The sequence below is a fragment of the Carassius auratus genome, unplaced genomic scaffold, assembly GCF_003368295.1.
Source record: "Carassius auratus strain Wakin unplaced genomic scaffold, ASM336829v1 scaf_tig00012675, whole genome shotgun sequence".
NCBI classification, from domain to species: Eukaryota; Metazoa; Chordata; class Actinopteri; order Cypriniformes; family Cyprinidae; genus Carassius; species Carassius auratus.
The window spans coordinates 1-25627 of NW_020524316.1; the positions used below are offsets into that span (position 1 = coordinate 1).

Sequence of the window (25627 nt, forward strand, 5' to 3'; positions counted from 1 at the left end):
ATTAAAAACATTTCAGATTTTACGAATGATATTTATTACACTTAAACAATTGCAGTGGACTAATTTAAATATTAAAATAACATGAGATTCAAAATTTTGCATTTTCAAAAGTGGTCTTGGAGTGGTTTTGTTGACCCCACAGTGTATTTTAAGTTTGGTTTACAGCTTTAGATTTGTGCAAAACACAGAACTTGAACACTTTTGCATGACACAGTACTGATTTGCATGACCCAGATGACCTATGTCTTGGCGTGGAGCTCTGGGTCCCCTGTAATTCAGACCCTTTGTTTTCCACAGTGCAGTAGACAGAAACGTGTTTTGTTGATCATGCAAATTCCTGCGGATGTTGGCACAGCATGAAGGGCAGGGAGGAAAAGAGAGGGGATCAAGAGGGACAGACATTAATTCATCAACTCTCCATCATCAAGCACTAAAACGCTTACAGATTATAACATCTGATGCAACGTCATTAAAATAGATAGAAGGAAAAAAATCATTCACGCTGTGTGGCTACCAAAGCATAATACAGTACATCCTGCAGGAAATTATTACCAGTCTATAGGTCCATTCCTAAAAATGAACTGAATTTAAAATCCGTTTTGGGGGTTTATAAATTTAAAAATATTACCCCAAAAAACGAATATACTCAATTAGTCTTTGATAACGATGCCAAAAACGCATGTGGAGGAAAGGGTCGGTGTGCAAATGAGGATATTCACAAGATGCAGTGAAACAGGGAAAACTGCTTGTATCTTTAGTGGGCCAGTGTTTGGTCACTTGGCACCCAGGGGGCTATTTTTTAGGGTGTTGTGTGTCCAGGTCCTGAGCAGGATGACCCAAGCTGAATCAGCACAGCCAGCGGCCCGACCCCCTGTGTGCGCTTCCTCCTCCTCTTACAAGGTGTAGTAGATAGGCAAAGCAAACAGGCCTGCAGAGAGATCAGTCCACAAACATGGGACGGCATATATATTATATATATATATGATGAAGATATATATATAGATATATAGATTAGATAGATTGGATAGATAGATAGATAGGTTCATTGTAACAAAATAAATACAGTTTTAGAACTTCTGCGGAAGCTGAAGGCTATTTAGAAATTTGGGAACAATATTTCGAAACTAAAATAAAATCTACTTAAGAATATGTTTTTGCCAAAATATTTAGCATCCAGAAAGTGGAGGACAAATTCTTCTTCTTGCTGTTTACAACAGAATGATAAACTGAGTGTGGCATAATACAGTACATCCTGCAGGAAATTATTACCAGTCTATAGGTCCATTCCTAAAAATGAACTGAATTTAAATCCGTTTGGGGTTTATAAATTAAATATACCAAAAACAGAATATACTCAATTAGTCTTTGATAACGATGCCAAAAAACGGCATGTGGAGGAAAGGGTCGGTGTGCAAATGAGGATATCACAAGATGCAGTGAACAGGAAAAACTGCTTTGTATCTTAGTTGGCCAGTGGTTTGGTCACTTGGCCACCCAGGGCTATTTTTAGGGTGTTTGTGTGTCCAGGTCCTGAAGCAGGGATGACCAAGCTTGAATCAGCACAGCCAGCGGCCCCGACCCCTGTGTGCGCTTCCTCCTCCTCTTTACAGGTGTAGTAGATAGGCAAAGCAAAACAGGCCTGCAGAGAGATCCAGTCACCAACATGGGACGGCATATATATATATATATATATGATGAAAGAATATATATTATAGATATATAGATAGATAGATGGATAGATAGATAGATAGGTTCATTGTAACAAATAAATACAGTTTTAGAACTTCTGCGGAAGCTGAGCTATTTAGAAATTTGGGAACAATATTTCGAACTAAAATAAAAATCTAACTTAAGAATATGTTTTGCCAAAATATTTAGCATCCAGAAGTGGAGGACAAATCTCTTCTGCTGTTTACAACAGAATGATAAACTGAGTGTGTTGCAGCATTAATAACAGACTTTTGTTTTTATTAAAGACTTTTACAATTTATTTATTTATCTTTTTTTTTTCATTCATTCTTCAATTGTATTTTCATGATTATAAAGATTCCACTTTTTAGTGTATGAAGGGTTTTTTCCTCAAATGGATAATTCCCAAATGTAATTCATTTTGTGAGACGGTTTTTCAAATACTTAAAAAAAAAAGTAATTTCATTAGACTTTTTAATGTCTTTATTAAACTGAAACACAGTACTGTTATATACTGAAATGACATTTGTTTACTGACAAGAAAACAAATATTGCCAAGATGCATATCAATAATTAAATTTTATAATATATATAAATAAAATATAAATTCCTTGAACTAGACAGTTGAATAATACCCAATATGCATATTGCATTTCCACATTTTTTAATTTGGAAATCACTTAATTGTATTTCATGTTACAACCACTTTTATATTTTCACTATAAAACTGAAAAAAGGGCTTAATTGTCATGAAAATGCTACTATTTTTTTTTTTTTTTTTTTACAAAATTGCTATAAAAAGCAAATTACATAATCTTTTTGAATTTGAAATCAAATACAACCCAGAGATGTTCCTGACAGGCTTTGTGAGAATGAGGAAGTGTAACACAATCCTTACCTATGACCAAAGCCAGAGCTCCAACAATCACCACCAGGACAATGACCACTGGAGCCACCAGCACTTTACTCACTGTGAAATGAGCAACAGAAAAGCATTCAGGCTCACAAAGACAAACACATTTACAATTCTTATCTGCTGCTGGACTAAAAAGAAATGGTGGAGTGCATTTGTCTTTCTCAGCATGTCAGTAGGTTAAAGTGAACCCTGTGAGCTGTAGACCAAACACCTGTGTCTGTGATGTATGAATGGTTGGGAATTATACTACGGTTCATCGCACTAGCCTGAGGACACCACTCAAACACAGGTTTACATAAAGTATGCACAGATATGCAAACTGAAAGCATATCATAGAGTCTGTCATATCTCTGTTCTATTACTAACTAGCGTTATTAGGGAGCTGACTAAACTAGCATGGTCAGAAACAGTGTAAACTGCTCCTGTAGGCGCTCTAGTTGCATCAGAACCATTGTTTTTTGTGAAATAACCTAGAAGTGAACATATAGTTTGTCTGCATAAAAATGCAGCTGTATACAAATACAAAAATATACATTTTACAGTTACATATACACACACACAACAGTATGTCTGTACACTGATGTTAATTGGTTTTCATGTAAGGAAAAATAAAATTGTCAATTGTAAGTTGTAACTTGTAAGTAAAACATGTACAGTTAAAGAATTATCATTTCCAAATGTGATTGAGTCCAGTAGGAAACATTGATATATACAGTAAAATACATGTATATTGGAAACCTAAAAAGACATGATATCAAATGGCTAAGAAATCTCAAGATAACCCAATGTTATTTTTCCAAAGCAACCCCTAGTACTTCAAAAGAACCTAAATAAATCAAGTTGTGTTCTTTGCTGCAAACTCACTACAAACAGAGCCTCGGACCAGCCGGCGCAGATGGGGTTTCTCAGGCAGGTAGCGGTACTTGCATCCAAACACGCTCAGGTTGGAGGTGTGATCCCCAAAGAAGCGCAGATGCCTGTACTTCTCCCCACAGCGATAACAGAAGTTAGTGTTGCACTGTGTGCAGGTCATGTGATCACAGCCTTCTGTTCTCTGAATGTGGATCTGTTGGTTTAAAGAAGAAATAATCTGGCAATGAGTCATCAATTCACAATGATACACCATCCAGCCATTAATTTTTTTACTTTCCAGTCAGACGTGTGAGCTAGGGGGGCAAATTTTCTTGAATCTGGGCCAGCGACTGACATGTTCAGTTAATGAAAGCCTAGAGCTCACAAAATGATAATTTACAATTATTAATTAACACTGCAATTATTCCATCAAATAATGCACTTCTCAGTATTGTGGGTTGAGAAACTTGTTCACAAAGGGAAGGTTCTCAACTGAAAGATGACTAGTAAGCCCTTAGGTATCTGGCTCAGGTATGTGCACTATGCCAAACACTCATATTCTGATGGATCCTCCAAAGCCCCATGAATGCACATGTCTGGATGGAAAACAGCTACGCCTTTGTAGAACTTGTTGATCTCTTGAAATTGTGTCAGTGGGAAGAAGAACTTTAATTCAGGACCACTTTGCCCAGACTCCAGTCTTATGACTGGAATGCCATGTTTCCCAAGTCAGTAATTAAAGTTAGATACGAGGAAAGGAAAATAAAAACTCACAATGAACAATACCTCTTCACGATCTCAGATGAGAACATTCGGTTTTTACAATGATTGACTCTGTATGTAACTCCTATTTATTTTATATGGGGCATATTTTACACTGCATTGTGTTTTCCACCTGAAGGCCAGTTAAGATTTGTGCACTTAAAATTGTGACAGAAGAGTTTTCCACCTCACTCCCACTAAAATGTAATTAAAATGCTTGTTTTTGCTACCGAACCTTTAAGACTTCAGTCATACTTCACAATAATGTTCTTCTGACATTAGGGAAAGCAATAGCTAACATAAAAAGTTGTATACAAGTTATGTAAATAAACATTAGTTAGATTGATTTAAGATATTATATTATATATAACCCATGTTAATAAATTTATCTTTATTTTAAAGATCACCAAGACTATATGCAAATTACTTGCATTACCAATCAACATTTGGGGTCAGTAAGATTTATTTATTTATTAACCTGTTAACGGTCACTCACGTTTTTGAAGATAGACATGAATGTGCATGATACAAACCTAAATTTTTATAATTCAAGACTGAAAACATTTTGTAACATGATTTTGATGTACCCTTTACATGGTAATGCAATGTCTGATTTTAAAATGGGTTTTGAAGGATGAATTTTGAGATTTTATGTTTTCAAGTGATATATAACTTCTGATGATTTCTAAAATGTGATAGAGAAAAAGGCAACGAGGAAGTGAAGTTTTTTTAAACAAAGGTCAAAGCTCCTTTTGTAATGTAGATTTCTGAGGGTGCACTCTTGTCATAAATTCATCTATTACTTTTCCTACATAATTTTTAACAAAAAATATTGGTAAAATATATATTTGGGAGTCTTAGACCTTTAAAACGATATATAGTTTGTCAAGATTAGATTTAATTTGATTGTAATATAGTATAGTCAACGTAGGCGTCCCGTATACGGGACGGGGTGACATTTAACAGGTTAAGGAAATTAACACTTAAAATCAGCAAGGATGCATTAAATTGAAACAAAAAATGACAGTAAGGATATTTATAGTGTTACAAAATATTTACATTTCAGAGAAGAGATTGTTGAATTGGTGAAGAGAATAAATGGCTGAATAACATCATTATTTTTTTCTTTTTGCACGCAAAAAGTAATCTCATAGCTTTATAAAATAACAGTTACACCATTGATGTCAAATGGACTATTTTAACGATGTCCCACTCTTTACAATGTTTCTGGCCTTTGAATGTGGTAGCTCTGTTGCTATTTATGCAGGATCATAAAAATCTCCGATTTCATCAACAATATCTTAATATGTGTTCTGAAGATGAACAAAGGTCTCACAGGACTAGAACAACATGAGGGTAAGTAATTAATGACAGAATTATCCTTTTTGGGTGAACTAACCCTTCAATATACTCATGGTTATGAGGTCAATACCATACCAAATGTGGTATTATGAACATTGGATTACAGTACATAAAGTAATACATTTTCCATGTCCAAAAATTAATGAAAATGTAGTTCATATATATATATATATATATATATATATATATATATATATATAGTGCATTTTTGTAGAGTATGTTTATTACCTTGCAGCGTGGACATTTCTGAGCGTTCCTCTGGCCATGTTCGATAACGCTGGCCCAGTGACGCAACAGCTTGTCTCCTTTCCTGTAGTCTCGACACTTTAGGCCTTCGTGCCACGGCGCATGGCATTTAAAACACCAGACAAACTGGCACTTTGTGCACTGAATCTGTAAGGAATATTTGAAGAGACAGACACACAGTTTGCTTACTCAAGAAAGACTTTTTTTGCAAACAAATTCATTCTGATTCAGAGTTTAGACACATAATTCCACATTGTAACTACAGAATGGACAACAAGCGAAAAAAAACAGACCTTATACTTATGTTCACTCTTGGAGGACGTCTGTTGGCTGTGACTCTTCAGGGAGGTAAACAGGCTACAATGGGGACATGGTTTTGTGCTGAAGTCCAGTCTGCTCAGCTCTAAGAGGTACTTGTATTTTGCCAGCTCTTCACTGGACAGGTGCGAAACCACCAAACTTTCCTCCAAGAAACCACTGCACTCTGTGATGGGACACACCAAGTGTGCCCGACCAATGTGAACCTTAAAAATAAAAAATTATAAAAAACATACAATCAGGCAAATACATTAAAGAGCGCAGCATTAATGCAGTAGTAAACCTTTGCATGACTCTAAGTGCAGTTAAATATAAATCCAGCCTGTTTGTGACGTGTGGAATCTGATTTAGTGTTCTTGGAAATCATGGGTTTTAATCAGTGATTACAAGTGAGGACAGAAGCAAGCAGGAAGTGCAAACGATACACTGTACAAGCAGCATTGTACCTGAGGTACTTCCAAGTCAACAAGCAACTCTCAAACAATCACTGAAGTACAGTAATATGTGATTGAAGAGGGCTCAGTGGGTAGGAACGAACCCTAGGGGCTAGTTTGCACAGGTTGAATGCGGTATGATCTGTTGATAAATGGATCTGTGTTGAATGACCTTTCCTCCTAGAGGGAGTTAAGGGATCTCATGGATCAGTGAGATCCATTTCATTCTGATTGTTCATGTAACAGGGCTTTGGTGTAGCCCTACAGCTGCAGGACTATTACTATCAGCACCTGCCCCGTGAGAGGATTGATGTGCGTCCTGCCTCTGGTTCCCCACCCATCTTCATCCGCTCCCCCCTCTGGGATGACGGGATTACTGAACGTTTCCATTGCAAGAAATAATCTACTCTCCACCTGCCTATTTTTATGCTCAAGCAACAGTATTTACTTTAGGGAACTTTATCTGAGGTGACAAAGAAAAGGGACTGGTCAAGAGACTTCTGTAAAATCGGGCAAGTCTTGGGTAGTTTTGATTCTGCTGGAATAAAATCCGCCATGACATCTGGAAGCAATGCATTCTAACTTTAAGACCAAATTAGTACACAAACTAGTGCACAAATATCATCAGGGATCCTCAAATCTGGATCGCGAGATCAACTTTCCTGTTTAGCTCCAACCCTGATTAAACTCACCAACCTGTGATCTTCTAATGATCCTGAAGACATTGATTAGCAAGCTCATTTGTGTTTGATTGGGGTTAGAGCTAATATCTACAGGAAACCAGATTTGATGATTGCTTGGCTAAATGATAAATAAAAATTGAAAGCCTGAATGCACTGTAAGTCACTTTGGATAAAAGCATCTGCTAAATGCATAAATTTAATTTTATTTAATTTAAATGGATACATGTACACACAAGTAGAATCACTTTGAGATCTTCTTTAAGGATGTCAAAATCATTGGCACCGACAGCCTCGTAGGCAGCGTGTCAACATACAGCGACATTGTGCTTTGGGAATACCGAGTCCCGGCACGTGGACCTTTCCCAATCCCACTCCCTTCTCTCTCTCCCACTTCAAATCAAAAAAGCTCCTCAAAAAATGTCAAAATTACCTCAGAACAGTAGAATAAAGCACGTCCTAATTTGCATACTTGTGCAATATTCTTGTTAATTTTGTAGTCACACTAAAAATTCCAGCAAGTGGAATTTTTAAAAACATGGATATATTGGACACCTCATGCACTCAACTGTTTCAGCTTTCTTTACATAGCCTATGGAGAGGGCCTGCTAGACTCCTGTGGTGGATAACAAAATAAACTTTTCAATCTCATGCACTAAATGGTTGTGTGCACAATGTATAGGGACATAGGTTTAGTTTACCTAACTTCAGCTTGAACAGGCTTGTACTAGTTTGGGGACGCTGCTGGAGACATTTTTTAAATGATGCACCTGACTAAAGCGAAGGATGGCTTTGGTAAACAGCACTAACAATGCCCATGTTGAGAGAAGGGCTCTCGTGGCTGATTGTGTAGCATCTTGTACACGCAGCAGGTGAGATTCTGAGAGCCCAGTGTGCTTGGAGTTTACTTTGGCATTCTAATGAGATCTGGCACTCCCATGAGAGCCCTTACCTGAGCCCTTACATGGCACCAACTGGTGACAGCAGTCCTAGAACTCCCCCGGGGCCACCCACCAGTTCTTTTTACACCTGTCAGCCTGCTGCTAATGGGCCGACCACACAGCTAGAACAATACCGGCACTCAGCACTCACCGCAGGCGTGAACCATCCTCTCAGTATGGACAGAGAGTCTGATTTTCAGCCTTGCCATGTCACACACTGACATCCTGTATTAACTTTGACATGCTTTCTGATTGACCAGCACCACCTCTTGAAGTGGGCTATCTTCTCAGGGAGATTTTTTTTTAATTGATGTGAAAGAGTCTAGAACAAACTCTTTTAGGCTGGCCAGATGCCTGCTAAGAATAAATCTGATTTATTACAGTAAACATAAGACAGCAACTAAAATTGTTGTGGGAAAGGTGCAGAACGGACATAAAAATGTATTAGTGGCACTCATCTATCACATCTAGCTTCTAATTTTAGCCCTAACCAGGTACGGATGAACTTAATCTAGAAAACTATGCTGCATACGCAAGACAAACCGCACAAGAAACTGTGGTGTGGTGGGTCACTCACCTCAGGGTGTAAATTGCATGTCAATACAGAAAGTAACTAAACATTTTTTTATTTTCTCAGCAGATTTCCTGCATCACCTCATCTCATACATCGCAAGTGCCGTAGGCTCTAGGTAATATTCGGTCGAGCAGAAACTGTATACATTCATACATTTAAATGGATCAGTTATTCTGCAAGCCTACTAAAGGTCAGTGAAACCAACTATACAAATCATCTAACAAACCTTCACACAATCTGATTCCTTATATCAAATCTACTGAGGCATATATTGTCCATCTAAGCAAAAATTCAAAAGCAGAAAACATTTTCGTAAAAATGTAGGCATTACTCCAGTACCGTGCCTTTTAAATTCTGCTTTTACAATGCCGAAGCAGATATCCCTGTAAATGTTTCTATTAACAAAGTAAAACTTTTACCAATCTTTGATTTCACAATTGCGCAATAATATCATCTGTGATTTTCTTGCAGAACTTGTCAGAGAACTACGGCTCTGTGTAGTGAATGCTGCTCCATCTGAAAGCAATTGATGATGATTTACTATTGATTACAGAACTGGCTTTAATAACAAAATGTGCATCATATGACCACTTTAAATAAATTCACAACACGTATGCACATCATATGTTTATATACAGTAGAAATTGCTATAATTGTCATTTCAATCCAATGTTTCTGGAAATTTGGGATGTAGTATAAACCTTCATGTCTGAATGATTAGTCTGTCTTAAAGAAAACCTGAATAAGAAGATGATTAGGGTCCAACAGACACTGAGTTGGTTTAGGGAGGCATTCACACAGACTGCATGCTTAGGTTCAAATACAGCTGGACAGGGGCACAACAAAATAGAATGGAATGCAGGGATCTTGGATCACATGTAAAAACTATTTTTAACTTGATACGTTCACGATGCTGAAAACAAGCTTTGCTTTTTTACTTAAAGCAACATTTAAAAATAGCAGACTGTAGGAGTCACAGTTTATGCATAGTACTGGAAACATTACTTAGAGCAGCCGTTTTGAGGTCTGACAGTAATTTATTGTTGAATGTCTATGTAATTGTAACAAAAGCAGTGTTTTGATGGCTTTGGCAGTGCTGCTTTAAAGGGTCCCTACATTTAGAAAGACACCAAAACTCTCAGAAATAGTTTACAGAGCCAAGCGCTGTCAGCACACTAGACAGCTCGGAGAAGTTCTCTTTATTCATCTCCTTTGAAGCAATTCTGCTAAAAATATTTACTACAAAAATCTAAATAAATCTGTAGATCTTAAACTCCTAAATTACTTATTTGATGAAATACCCCAAATCTTATTGGTGGCTGTGATTTAATGTTTAGAGGTCAATTTATACTTGCCCATAAACATGTTATACCAACAACATGAATGTGTTTTATTAATACATTTTAAATTCAAGATTACAGTTCTGGATCCCGTTTTGACTTCATTCTGATTTCAATATTGAATGGTACACAACACATTCATTTCAAAAGCATAAAAAAATTGTCCCATTGTGAGACTGTCAGCTGATATCATTACAACTATCTAAGTCTCTTTAAACATAATAATAAGTAAGCCACTAATGAACCCAGTGCAAGCCAGCATTCTGAAATATTACTCCTAAGACTGAACCAAATGACCTTGCCATAGGCACCTGACATTTAGACCAGCCACCCCATTTGCCAAACCCAACACAAAGAGCTGAAATGAGAAACAGTGGCTCGGTTAAGTTAAATATTAGCCATTTAAATGAGTCTTTTGTAGTGCAAACCTCTTGCCATTTCTCTTCAGTAAAAGTGCACATTAACCGATCGCCCTTTCCTTTCATCTGCTTACAAACCATATTCACAGCATTCATTTGATCTCATATATTCTTATTATCTAAATTGCTTTTGAAATCATCCACTACACAGGCCTAAAACTGACTGCAATGAAAGCAGGATTGTTGAATGTCCCATTTAAAAGTAGAAAAGTGCACAAATGATTATTCGAATTATAAAACAAAAGGGAAAACTTAACTCAAACGTTAAACGAATAGCTCACTCGAAAATGAAAGATATTTTGATGAAAGTCGCAACAGTCCATAAAATTAAAGTCAATGGGGTTCAAAACAAGACAATGAGAGTGAGCAAATGATAATAGAAATTTCTTTTTGGGTGGACTATCCCTTTAAATTAAATAATTTTCAAAGTAAAAACACAAATCTAGTCATAGACTGCACTACACTTAAAATTTTTGTAACCTTAATATAAAGGATGTTTTCATGTTTTCAAGTAGGCAGGATCAGAAACGAAGTACTTCTGTATTACGCCACCTTGTTATGATGCTGTACACAGCTGTAAGGCTGTCACTGGATATGATTCAAACAGACAGGTTTTACAGGTAATCAGCTTTTTACTGGACACCCATGAATAGCAAAACACACGCTGCTACAATGGGAGGAGTGGCGATATATCTGCAAGCGGCTATATAAACAAAATTCTTTTTGGCAGCATCATCATCATCATCATCATCATCATATTTGTGCCCTCCAGAACACAGTTGAGAAAAAAGGTCTAGGCCTGCAGCTAAGCAGGCCAAGTGAGCTCACCAAACACTGGTGACTGCTTGGCCATGAATAAGACAGAACCAGACCAGACAAATACCTTTGGCCACACAAGACAGCTATCATTACCACATCGACCTCTACCTGACCCCCAAGATCATTCATGGGGGCATTAAATCTGATTTGAGAGAAGAGCAGCAACAGTCAAGCCAACATTACTTGATTACGACCACAAGATCCCTCCAGAAGGGCAAATTGTTTCTATGTTGCCTGCAAACCGTGCACAGACCTTCCAGCAAACAGTCATGTAATGTAATTAGGGCAGAGAGAGGCTGAGCTCAGTGATTAAGCAATCAATTACAGCACAATTTCTTCCTCCCCTTGCCAGCGACATGACCCACTGCCACTGGGTAGAACAAAAAAAAAAAAAAAAAAAAAAAAACTTTTTTATATATATACCTGATATAGAGTGTTTCAACCAAACCAGGGATATGAAAAAACTATATATTGTTAGTTTAGGGTTACATGAAGGTCTGAAAGTAGTTCACATGAAAGTGAAAATTATGTCATAATTTTTTGTCCATACAATGAAAGTCTGAAATTCTAAGTTTTAGAGATTACTGCAACATGTTTTACAAGGTCAAACAATTAAAAAATTATATTCAACGTGTTCATTGTCATTTCTCTGAAATTGTTTGTGGAATTTCCAAGTGAAAGTATAAAAGGTAATATACTTTCAGTGAATGGGCTTGGACCACAGCATTCTTCCAAATATCCTCTTTTATGTTGCACAGAAGAAAAATGTCATTTTTTGAGTGAGTTTTTTGAGTCTCAAAACCTCCCAAAATGTAAACAGCCAATCTCAATTTCTAAAACTTTTTAATTAACTTAAAAGGTACAACTTGTCCACAAGGTTTTTATCAAGCAAAGTGTCTAGCTAAAGTACCACATGCAAATCAAAACAGAATTAAAATGTAACAAATAAATAAATAAAAAATGGCTGGAAGACTGTTTGACCACGCCTAATCAGAATTTGTTTAAATATACAAAGAAGTTCAGTTTTTTCAAGTTTAACCAAAGCTCTGACAAGAATCGTTTTTACACATGCTGGTGTGTCATGTATCTTTCTGAGGAACTCAGAAATGGTCATGCTTTTTTATGTCACACAGACATGACTGTATTGCGTTACACAACAAGGGCCTCTGCTCTGCGGCAAAGGGAGTACTAAAACGACTAAAACTAACAATTCCAAGTCTATGATGATGACCACGTGGGCCAGACCAAGCAATACGGGAAACGCATCACTTCTCTAAAGCGGGACGGGACAGGCTGAGAACGTTTTCACAAACACAATGGAGAACTTCTCCATTAACAAACAGAAACATGCTATTATTAGAAGACAAACAATTAAAAAAGCAAATATCAGGCTGACTGACAGGTGCTCTTCCAACAAAACATGCTTGTCGAAAAACCTTAGATTACATTGTAAAGACCATAAACATGTAATCATAGAGTATCACAGTATTACCATCCCTACACCAGGGTTTAAAGACAGAAACGCACATTAAGATGACAGACATTTTATAGGCATATTAGGTTCGCATCAGTCCACTTTAAAGGTGGTTACAGACAGAAAGAAAGAAACATCCCTGATTTTATTTAATGCTGAAAAAAAAAAGACAAACGGAGATGGTATAGATGTGGATACCTGTGAGATGATGTATCTTTTCAGACATTCTTCACAAACTGCATTTTTGCAACAGTGTAGCGGTAGGGTTTGTTTGTCATCAAGACAAATACGACAGGTTAACACAACAGATAAGCTGTTGTCAGTGTTATAAGAGCTGTTTAATCCAGACAGCATCAGGTCAGAGACTGTATAGGGCTCTGGATAGTGATCATGGTTCAATTCTGAATTTGGCAAGTCGCTGGAAGATATAACCAGCACATCTGATGATGATGATGATGATGGTGGTGGTGGTAAAGATGTAGCTCGATGATCAGATGTTGTTTTCTCAACAGGTATCCTATAATTATCATTGGCAATACAGTATACAGTGCAGTAAACGTGCTCTTTTGATTGGCTGGGATCTTCACCGCTCTTCAAATCAATATTATAATCAATATGATGATTCCCATCAGGATCTCCCAATCCTGAGTTGCTCTCCATGTTTTGTTGGAGACTTTTTGTGCTACATTGCATCCTTTCATCATCCTTTTCATGATCCAGATCGTTCAGTTTGACGTCAAATCCTACTTTCTCCAGGTCTTTGGGATCTTCTGGGTCTCTGATAGTGGAACCAAAATTCCTCCTTAAAATGTCAACCGCTCTTATGTTTTCCCTCTCGTTATTTTCTTTATTATTGCCTCCTGGCTCGTGTTTGTGTTTATGAAATTCCAAAACATCCTTCGAGGATAACGACAATGATGATGGCACCTTCGCGTCGCTGCGTCGGGCATCCCGGCCGAAATCAGTGCTCCGCGTCCCGCTGGATACATGGACAGATTCCCCGTCTCGTCCAGTATAACCAGGCATATTTTGAGCGGTGACATTCACACGCACGGAAGACTCATCTTCCATTCCCGAGCGGTCAACTTTCCATTTGTGCGAAAACACACACAGTCCGCTTTCAAACTCACAAACTAAACACAGACCGAGTAACTATTACACCACTTCCGGGTCTCAAATCACGAATTCTACTACGGCGAAGCCTCTGCTCATGAATATTAATTAGGCCACGTCGACGTTGCGTGGAAACGTTCCAATGGCACAAGGTTTACTTATGAATATAAATTAGGCAGCTTTGACGTAATATTTATTTGACGTTAGACTTTATGAATATGAATAGAATCCTTCAGCTTAGTAGGATCAATAAATTCACTCTGTAGGTGAAAACGAGTACTACTGTTTTATAACCTATTAAATGGGCTGCGTATTTAATAATTACAATTATTAGAATAATTTTAATTAAATTTAAATACATGTATTCATTTAGCAGACGCTTTTATCCAAAGCGACTTACAGTGCATTCAGGCTATCAATTTTTACATATCATACGGTAGTAGCGTACAGCATGTTATTCCAGAAAAAAACACAAGTTTTTCTTTTTACTTTTTTTAAAATTATTATAAACATAACTAATCGACTGAAACATCAACAATATTAAAAACAACAACAACTTTTGAACATTCTTAGAATGGAATAAAATCGAATAGAAGTTTTCTTGATTTTATTACCACACTGAGATTGATTCATTTTATGCAGGCTATAATGTAATCATTGAGTTTTAAATATGTACTTTGGTAACCCTGTCAGTCTTATCTTGATTAATTGAATGTGTCTAGACACTAGAGGGAGGTCGAGCGTAAGGTAAAAACGAATCTCAATTTGCAAGCTTCAGATTGGTTCTGCTTCAGAGGCTTAGAATGGTAGAAAAATAACGACATAAGCCAATGCTGAGTGTGACGTTTCTTTGGAAGAGTAAAACGTAAATGAATCCAGTAATAGGTCACTTGGGCACACTGTTCAAGCTGAATCAACATTCTGCCCCACCTTGTTGAGCTCCTTTAGGATAAAGAGGCCCCAGGGTCCCTGATTATATTTGCACATTAACAGCATCTTTAAGGCATGTAAGGTCAGAAATTAAAAATCCACAAAAAGAAAGTGTACTGCTTCCCATGATGGCTTTTAAAATTGAACATTTTTAAAACATGTCACTATTGTGTGGCAATTTATAAAAGCGTGACATAAACCTGTCATTAATTAATAAATCAAAATCAAATTATTAGTCATGCTTAAACATCCATCTGTTAGGGGGCTAATTAAAAAAAAAAAAAATCTAAGGAGTGACCATCTGTTATTATCTGTGACCAAAGAAGGGTCACAATGTCACAGAATGCATTCAAGCACGTGGCACACATTCAAAGCAATCAAATCCTGTGCTATACAGAGGAACATTTGAGTTGTAGAAGCAAAGAGTGCCTCCCTTCCTCTGCCTTGAGACATCTATATTCATATTTTCTGGGATTTTAAGTGGATACAAAAGGTTGGATACAAAGATTAATGAAGATTTTGCCTGTGAAAAACTCATTAGCCTGAATCCAAAGAATTTCTGGGTGGTTGCCAGGATGTTGCTATGCTGTTGCTATGTATGGTTTCTTTCTTTCTTTCTTTTCTTTCTTTCTTTTTTTTTTTGCCATGATGCTTTATGGTTGCTAGGGTGTTCTTGATTGTTTAGGTCCCTCTTTCAAAATGTGTTTTTATTTTTTTTCTCAACTTATCATCTAGTTAAAATACAGTGATACAATAGGCTAGTGCACAACAAAATCTCCCCAACATGATGCATAGGATTCGTTTCATTGTGTTGCGGCTATTTTCCATTGTGTTGTGGCGATTTTATTGTATTGCGACTTATTTCCGTCTTTTTGTGGTGATTTTGTTGTGTTGTAACTTGTTTCTGTTGTGTTGCGGATTCTTTCCATTGTGCTGTGCTAATTGCATTGTGTTGCGCTAATTGAATTGTGTCGCGACTACTGGGCCACCGTAAAAAAAAAACACACAAAAAAACATAGTATCAGATTATACAATAGCACACTTCTTAAGCTGCATAATTTTAGGACCAATTCCCGGGGAAAATGGTTGTGAAAACGTTATTTACGTGTCCACGAGTGAGCCGAAGCACTAATTAAAGATGCAAGACGCATTCAGTTTTATTTTTAACGGCTAGAGGGCCAATAATATAGAGTAGCTTTAATAATCAAATCATAATGGTTTATTCCTGAAAACTTCAGAAACTTTGCACTGAGAAGCCATCAGTTAAATGATTCAGTCCTGTACAGTGTTCCCATTAATACCGTAGATAAAAGATTATGCATCATAATAATGATTCAACTACTTATGGGTTCTTTGGCAAAGAGCCCAGGCTCAGTGTTTGATGGACAGGGCTGGAACGGTAAGGTAATGGGAGGGAATGCTTATGCCATCAAAAAGTGTGGAGAACAGCTTCAGTGTCAGCAGCGTTCTGTAGCAAAAATCTTTCCTTCCTATATATCACCTCCTTCCACAGCACAACCAATCTGTGCTCCGCAAAACACCATACAGTCTTTGTACAGAACGAAATGTGGAGCTAGGACACTAGCTATATCCCTCTGAAATACTAAAGCACAACATATTTCCATTTTGCATGATGACGCAAGCAGTTCTGTTTATTAACCGCTAGAGCGTCAAAAGTTACCTACCGCAGCTTTAATTTACTTAAAAATAATTAATTTAATAAATAAAACAAAAAACACACACAAAAAAACTAAAAACATTTTAGTTGAACTTTATAGACTAAAATAAATTAAACTAAAATTTAAATAATAATAATAATAATAAATATTTTAGCTAGATGCATTTCTAATTTTTATGTAATTTTACTTGCTATAGACTAAAATATCAAACTGAAAAATAAATAAATAAAAATATGTCAATCATCAGCTAGTTGCTGAAGCTATATTTCTCATTTTCATTTAGCTGAATTAAATAAATATATAAAACTATAAAAAATAAATGTAGAAAAGTATCTCAGTGATAGTAAAATAACAACTCTCATGTAAATGTATGATTGATTAGATGTGTGTGCATGTGATCTTTAATCATTTGCTTCCCACTATGTAATTGCACAGCACATGAATGTAAAGCAAAACAAATGTCTTGAGCGTTGATGAAAGAGGAAACACTTTATTTTAGGGTCTCTTAACTTGATGCTTATAAGCATGCATATTACTAGAATATTAACCACTTATTAGTACTAATTAAGCACGTTAATGCCTTATTCTACATGACATTATTCTACATCCCTAATCCTACCAAATACCTAAATTTAACTAACTTACTAACTATTAATCAGCAGCAAATTAGGAATTTATTGAGGGAAAAGTCTTAGTTAATAGTGAATATGTGTTATGAAAGAGGCAAAAGGCAGTGTGGAGCTGGAACATGTGATGCTGAAGTATATCACTAGTGCTGTGAGAGAAATTCAGGGCTTTGTTCCGTATGATTGACAGAGGTTCCTTTTTAAGTGGAAGACAGTCATCAGTGACCATGTCAAAGCTACAGTCTGTTGCTAGGCATAGTCGCTATGTACTCTATGACAAGTTACTATACTTAGAAATGACATAATAAAGCAAAGAAGTGAAGTAACAGAGAAGAGAAGCAAAATAAAGAGTCATTGACACAGTCTGGATTTATTTACAGTCATTCTTTAAAAGTAACAGAAATAGAAAAGGCTTATCTATTCAAAACTCAGCACTGAACCCAATAAAAACAACCTGGAAAGCTGCTTAAAGCACAGTTTCTACCATGAGTGTCTTTTGTTTTAGAATATCATAGTTGACCATTTAATTAACGAGAATGGTTAAGCTACTCTTACAATGTATTGTCAAATAAAAGCTAGATTTGTGATTTCGTTCGGACCATGTTGTACACTCCACAAGAATTTCAACTAATTTCTAAATCCATATTTTTTTATTTACAGTTTTGGTAAGAGCATTGTCATGGTGACATCACATACACTCCAGGGTAGAAGCATCATGCAAGATTTCCTGAACTTGGAGGGTATTCATTTTCATTCAGGTTTCTTTCAGCTCATAATTACTGTATGATAGTCAAATTTGACAGTCTTGTTTTGCATGTATTAATGCAGGGTTAATCTCACGTAAGCTTAGACAGTGCCTTGCAAGTATATTGAGAGCAAGAACTTTTTTTTTTTTTTTGCCTTAACTTTGCCCTGTTTATTTAATATAATAAAGTCTAATCAAGCACCATGTTGATTCAGGATGTATTTACAAATGTCTTGAAAGTCAGTTAAACATGATATAAGTCTCGCTATTCTGGAATCTGCTCATCTTTGTCGAGGCAATCAAAAACCTTTAAACAATTGCAATTACATGGGCAAATCTCTTAAAGACCTTTCAAAGGATATATTAAAGGTGTTCCATTAAGATATTCAGGACTAAGATATTTAAGATATTAATATTCAACACTTTTGTAAACGCCTTGATAATCTCAATGGTCCTAAAATTATATATATATATATGTATATATATATATATATATATATATATATATATATATATATATATATATATATATATATATATATATATATATATAGGACCTTAATAGCCCTTAAGTAATTTAAAAATCAAAATCAATATTTTTTTAATTAAAAGACATTTAATATCTTTTGTAACACTATTGTTATAATGTTTTTTCTAATAACTATTTTGTTTTATTTTTAAAAATCCAAATATTCTTCATGGTCATTGTCAATATCTCATTACTGTAATATTCTCATGTAATAAAAAATGGGCAAAATAAAATAAGGCAAAATATATTTTTTGACTTCGGGGATGAAATACAGTAGAACCTCAGATATGTTCTTGAAAGATTCCGTGAGACATACCCATACAGCTTTCCTTTTCTAGTGCCATCATTCTTATTAATTGCATTACCCAAACTAACATTTATCTCTCCGTACTGAGTCGGATGCAGAAAGATTGCAGCAAAAGACTGCAGGGAATTATTTGCCAGTGAGGTCTGGAGAGTGGTGCGGCTAAAATATCTTTATTAATTATCAAAGCCACTTAGCTTTCCCAGTGCAGTCCACAAGGGGTTTGATTAAACACAGCTCAGACAGACCCTCTGTTTATGTACTGGGTGAGAGCAGATTGCCATTTATTGGAATGTTAACAGGATGTCATTTTAGGCACTTTCTCTCAGAAAATTCCACAAACCGCAGATATACGTTAACTCCACACAGTTACCAGAATCAGTTTAAGGGAAAAGATTATATACAGTGGAGAAATACATATTTCATCATCCATTATCAGTTGAAGGAGGGGGAAAAGCATTATTCAGCTGTGTTTGGCATGGCTGTTTGACCAAAATGAAGACATTTCATGCTTTCACGCATCATCCAAGGGCTACAATATGCACAGTATTTTATGCGATTGAAAGTGCAGCTTTAAAAAACTCTTTGTTGGTATTCATTCGGGAGGCAGGTTACAAAAGAAGCCATACAGCACAGCTAAATCAAGGGGAACACCTGAATAGCTTCGGCATCAGCGCAATTCTAACCTCTCGCTTAAAAGTTGGGGAACAACTGCGTTGAGAAGTCATTATTCTTGGGCTCCTGTTACTACACAAAACAAAGCGTTCTAACCCGATTAGACTCGTTCACACACCTCCTCGACACATCACATCACTAGAAATACTGCATCTCTATCCCTACCTCTCTCAATATGTACAGGAATATCGAAAAGAAAGGCCCACTTACACGGCATAATAAATTATTAGTCTACTACAAAAGAGTGAACACCTGCACACGTTAAAAAAGGCTTAAAATAGAAAGAAGTTACAATTGGTTTTCTATCCGTTATCTTGTTAACAAGACTCAACACCGTCTTAAAAAACAACAATATTCACAAGTAACCTTTTGGAGTGACTGCTACCCCATCTAAGGTCGGCCTATGTCTAGCTGAAAGATATTAAATACGCGACAGATTTTGACACCGCATGCAAACAAATACGGCTGATCCCATGGTGACGTAGAGCGGATAAAATCATATTTTCTTTTAACTTTCATTTAACTCCAAAAAATATGAATCTCTTAGCAGCTACTGATTTCTTTATTTGTTTTTTTTTGTTTTTGTTTTTCGTAACTGTTCTTGGCACTTTCAAGACAAGTACATCCAGGAGAAAGAAGAAAAACTACTTGGGATGCAATTAAACATCGACGGTACTTCCAGTGCTTGGAATGACCCTTTGTAAACACAACTGGAATAATGACTCTCGACTCCAGTCACCATTTGAAAGATTGTAGGAGTAGATAACTAATATCATACGGACTAGTTAATGAACATTCTTTAAGTATGGATGGTTTCCGTGAAAGCCAGTTGGAGACACTGACACTATATCCGCTCGGTCCATTGCACGATTCCATGTCTTTCTTATTGCAGATATTTCCGCTCAATCTGCTCCTCCGTTTTGCACTGCTAATGGCCTCAATGATGAGAGTCTGCTGAGGGGTTTCTCCACACGAGGGCTCTCTCTCGCCTGAAGCCAGTGCTCTGGGCATAGACAAAGAAAATCCACTTGGAGTCTTTGAAGTTAAAGCGTCGGTTCTGTGTTCCTCCGACTGTTTGTAAGACACTATCATGTTAAGATATTTATGTAGAAAGACAAGTCCAAACATCAGTTCGTTCAGTTCGTTGTTTTGATTGGCTGATTAGGCAGTTGTCCTTTTACTTTGCCCTGTGAGAGATAAAAACAAGTGTTAAAACCCTGATCTTAACTGTGTAAACATAATAAATTATAGTGCATGCTTTTAAGACTGACTACTAGATTAAGCTGAGCTGGTGAAACAGCGTATTTTTGTTTGCAAAATATTTGAACACTTAACATTAAAAATGTATGCATGTCACTGCATTAACTAACAACATATCAAACCAAATGGCATTCCTATTAAGAAAAGACAGCACACACAGAGGTGTTATGAAATCTTGTCTTTTGAGAGACACTTTAAATTGTACCGTTTGCGCTTAGCATGCAAATGAACACCCATCATATGTAAAAAAAATTTTTTTAATAAACCAAGGCAGCAAGTGATCATGATGCATTTATATCGAGTGGCATGAGGTGAAGAGCTCAACTCAATCAACCAGATTTAGACATAATAAATCCAAACAACTCTGGTCCATCAATTAATATCTGCATATTTGTAAAAAATACAAATAATAATTAAAAAAAACGAACAAAAATGTTTCTTGTAAATGTTTCTTAATCTGCCCATATTTCTCACCTGATTCAGATAAGACAACTTTTTCGAGAGAAGAAATCAATATTATGGATAGAAGTATAGAAGTATAGAAGTATAATTATGGATACAAGTTTAAAATGTCTTAGTTCTGGATTTGTTAATTACAAACTCGTTGCTTCACAAAATGTTAATTGATAGACTGAAATTGTGTGGGTTACTTGTGGATTATTGCGATGTTTTGAGCAGCTGTTTGGACTCATTCTGACGGCACCCATTCACTGCAGAAGATCCACTGGTGAGCAGGTTATGTAATGCTAAATTTCACTGATGAAAATACTCACTCAGCTACTGTACATCTTGAATGCAGTGAATGAAGTAAATTTTCAGCAAAGCAAAACAGTTCACAAAAAAAGCTGGTTTTAAATGACATATGACATATAATAATTCTGAAAAAATCGAATGCAATGAAATTCATTCATTAAATAGGATTCAAATACTTTTTAGGCTGCTGTAGGCCCACGTGTGGGTTTTTTTGCTTTATGTTAAAGGGCTTCTGAGTGCGATCTATTCATTTCATTTCAGTTTTCTCATATCGTCTTGCCCTTCTAACTAATTATTAGCTGTGACCTTTTCCACTTTTCTTTATTCTATTTTTCTCCACACTGAATCTCAAAATGCACTAAACAACACGCAGACACATGCTTTCACGGAAGCACGTGGAGAAAAACCTCCTCCCTGAAATATCAAAATATGCCATCTGCTTATGGATGGACCTGCCATTCAAAGCACTCCAATGAATTATGGAAAAGTGAAAGTCTGACATTTACAAAGGCAAGAGACTAATGACGTGACAGAATGATTTAGTCAGCCGGCCATGTAATAAATACAAAACACTAGCTGACAGTGAATATTCAGTGCATCTTCGACAAGACACTTTCTCTGAATAAGACCAGGGGAGCAGCCGTGGGTACAGACGGGGTGCGGCTCTTTAAGAGAATAATTAATTTTCTCTATAGTCTTTCTTTGGATTCTGTGTAATCCTCATTAATCCCAATTTTACAGCATCTGTTCCCACAAGATGAGGATGGAGTTGCATAAAGCATTGTTACTTGTCACTGATCTAAAAGCCGTGTAATTGCACCTTTCTGCTGTCTGCATTGGTGGCAATGAAAATGTGTACACATATACAGTTTCCACAAAACTATTATGTAGCTTTTTCTTTTTTTAATCAGCATTTTAAAAGGATCATATGACGCTAAAGACTGGAGTAATGATGCTGAAAAATCAGCTATGCATCATAGGAATAAAATAAAAATCACTATTTAGAAGACATTAAAAACAGAAAACTTATTTTAAACTGTTTTTCATAATATTTCACAACATTTCTGTTTTACTGTTTGTGTGATCAAATAAATTCAGCCATGGAAAGAGACTTCGTAAATATATATAAAAAAAGCTTACAGACCCTACATGTTTTGAATAGTATAAACAGTGTACTACACTGTATATCAACTTGAATTCTAAATTATTTCTTAACAAGTGTATTCTCTAGGGATAAACTATTTGTCTGTATTATTGGTAAATCAACACAGTCCCTTGCTATTTGAATTCATATGGAGAATCCTTTCTGATCCCATTTCACTGGCAAAATTCCAGTCAGCTTCTTTTCCTGTGTCTGGACTGTGGTGCTGGGCAGCTCAGCTGTGTCCTTCCTTCCCTGGAGGATGGCGGGGAATGTTCCTGCTGATATTTTGCTGTTGGTGTCACTTGTGTGCCAGGACTGGTGACAGGCACATTTGGACCCCCGCCATATGTTTTCACATCGTTTGAGCTGATCTCACCCACAGGCCAAAAATAACTTTTAATATATCACAGGGTAAAATACAGCTGTAGCTGCTTATATATATGTGTGTGTGTGTGTGTGTATATACATGTATAATGTCTATTTGTATACTGTATATACATGTTGTAATCACTGTTCTTTTTAACTTTTTATTTATCAAAGAAAACTGAAAAAAACTATCACAGGTCCCAAAAAATATCAATCAACTGTTTTCAACATTGATTATGGTTTAATGTTTGGATGTTGCCTGCACTATTGGGGAAAACAACCTATGAATGGCACACAACTTACAGCTGTCTATCCACAATAAAGGCAATCACTGTCTTCAAGAGTCTTTATCTGTGAATGTGCAGCAGACTTGAACATTAGACAGTTCTGATTCTGAATATCAGACAATTGTGAGATTGTATTGCACATTACTGATTTTCAGTGACTCCTCAAACCCCTCCTGTACTGCAGTTTGGTTTTCCATCAAAGAGCTGTCTCCATATAGATCATGGGCCTAAGCTTTGAAAGCATTGCTGTCTCACCTCCTGGCATAATGGAGTGCATTGTGGACATAAAGGCTGACTCAATAGAACACAATCACCAATAGATCAGTGTCAATAAGCCAAATCCTCTTAAATCTCCCAGCGATCACCCAGTCCCACCTCTGAACATTCAACTACTTCCTCATAAACATTTAAGCTGCCAACAGAGACTAAGCAAACAGATCACCTCCCCTAATATTGACCAAAGCTATTATCCCAGCCAGACTGACAATGATATTATTTCTTCGAGATGTTCCGCTAGAGATGCTCCTCAGGGTTTTGTTTTGCTCCAGGTCTGTCACGGACCAGCTCTCATAAAACTACTCCACAGTATGTCCAATATGTCCAAAAGAGAATGTTGTGCACCCAGATATAAACACAATGACCCACTGTACAACAGCACAAGAGTCTAGAGACTATGGCTGCAGCACAAAATCTATACAAATATCCTTATCAGTTGTGTCGCTTTTACATAACTTGCATAACTGTAAATCTTTCGAATGTGAATAAATGTCTTTTGTTCAGTTACATAAGAAATAAAACTGCAATTTATAAATAAGAAATATAAATAATTTTCTAATATGAACATATAATACAATCAATGTCATGCTTTCTTTCTATACCATACAATGTTATATATATGAAAATTACTATAACATTTTCATTGTTTTATTTAAAACACTAAGTAAATAAACAAGGTAATGCTTTATTTTAAGGTGTCTTTGCTGAAAGTTACATGTACATATAGTAACAATAAATTATGCATAATTACATGCAAGTAATGCTAAACCAAACCCTAATCCTAACCATATAATAAATTCATGTAGTTGTGTGATATTCTGCTAGTTATAGGTTATGTTATTTAATTAATACATTTAAATAAAAAGTATAATACAAGTTATTAAATGTAATGGATACATAAATAGTTACTATTACAAATAAATAAAAATTCTAATAATTACATATAAATATTCTGATCATTTTCATACAAAGTCACAATTTCATTAAATTTTAATAAAAGATAAAATATTTATCTTACACAGATAAATGGTTATGATGATAATAAATAAATATAAATATTCTGATAACTGTTATAATTTAAAAGACAATTCATGAATAAATGTACATTAAAAATAAAAGTCAATACATTTATCTGACAAATGAATAAATACACAAATACATTATCAAAATGATTTAACAATTTATAAACATGTTAGATGCAGCTTACTAAGAAAACAAATTGCTTTGCTAAGTTTTTCACTTATGAGCTATTGTAGAGAGCTGAGGGGAAAAACAGCTTGAATAAAATACAGTGCACCATGAAAATTTACCCTGAAGCACCAGTGTATAACAAAACACTGCTGAAACTGTACAAGAAAACATAAATTAGGTTTGCTCTGATTTAAAACCATTCATGTGATACTTACATGTACATTGGTTGTAGTTGCAAATGTGACGTCTTCTGCGGCCCTTGGTAACCGTACGAATCAAACCCTCCTATAAAGTCAACTAAAGAAATGAGAAGATGGGGGACAAAAAAAGAGATGATTTATTGTACTGAATACTGTCGTTCATTCAAATAATCAGTTTTCGATTAAGTATCCCATGTGTGTGTAAGTGTGATAATCATGAGCAGTGGCTGATCAGCGGCCAGACCCTCTGTGAGACTGATATCTATGGAGTCCAGTTTGTGGCACGCTGCCTGTTGGATTATAAAATAGGCTAACATAAAGCAAACTGACAGGATTAGTCCCTGAACCCCTCTGTGAGGGCCCACCAGTTGTTTCAGGCCCTGGAAGTCCCGAGTATCTGGACTTTCCACAAAGACACAAAAGGTAATAAAGTGTGCGATAAAGATCCAGGCTTTGGCAATCAGAGGCTGTTTCCTAGACCAAGGAACAAAGGAGATAAGCTGTGGAATTAACAGAGAGCTTCTCTCGTGCATCCCAAACAGAAGCAGAATGGAAGACTGGAACCATTATCATTCTGAATTTAGGGGGCATATACCTACAAATCCCCTAATCTATGTTGGTTTGATTGTGGAGTTAGACCTTTGTCCTGATCAGTGTTATCTGGGGACCCGCAGAGGTCAGTCTGAAAGCTTGCGCCAGCAGTTTAAACCAGAGCGCTCACAT

General features: G+C 36.1%; 2 protein-coding genes across 3 annotated transcripts in view; both read right to left on the reverse strand.

Moving 5' to 3' along the window:
* Positions 1–893: 893 nt before the first annotated feature.
* LOC113073652 (probable E3 ubiquitin-protein ligase RNF217) lies at positions 894–14009 on the reverse strand. Its single transcript, XM_026246472.1, has 6 exons — positions 13025–14009; positions 6121–6351; positions 5810–5974; positions 3470–3671; positions 2588–2659; positions 894–928 (listed from the first exon to the last, which is right to left on the reverse strand). Exons 1-6 carry the CDS (start codon positions 13895–13897, stop codon positions 894–896), a joined length of 1578 nt encoding a protein of 525 aa, XP_026102257.1. The 5' UTR covers positions 13898–14009.
* Positions 14010–20071: 6062 nt separating this feature from the next.
* Positions 20072–25627, reverse strand: part of LOC113073653 (sodium/potassium-transporting ATPase subunit beta-1-interacting protein 2) — a 37365-nt gene continuing 31809 nt past the window's right edge. The window contains exons 3-4 of one of the 2 annotated variants that reach the window (XM_026246473.1): positions 24920–25001; positions 20072–20614 (exon numbers count right to left, since the gene is read on the reverse strand). In XM_026246473.1, the coding sequence (XP_026102258.1) occupies positions 20605–20614; positions 24920–25001 (92 nt within the window). In that variant the 3' untranslated portion in view covers positions 20072–20604. Of the gene's footprint in view, positions 20615–24915; positions 25002–25627 lie in introns of those variants that run through there. The other variant, XM_026246475.1, reaches the window with a different exon arrangement.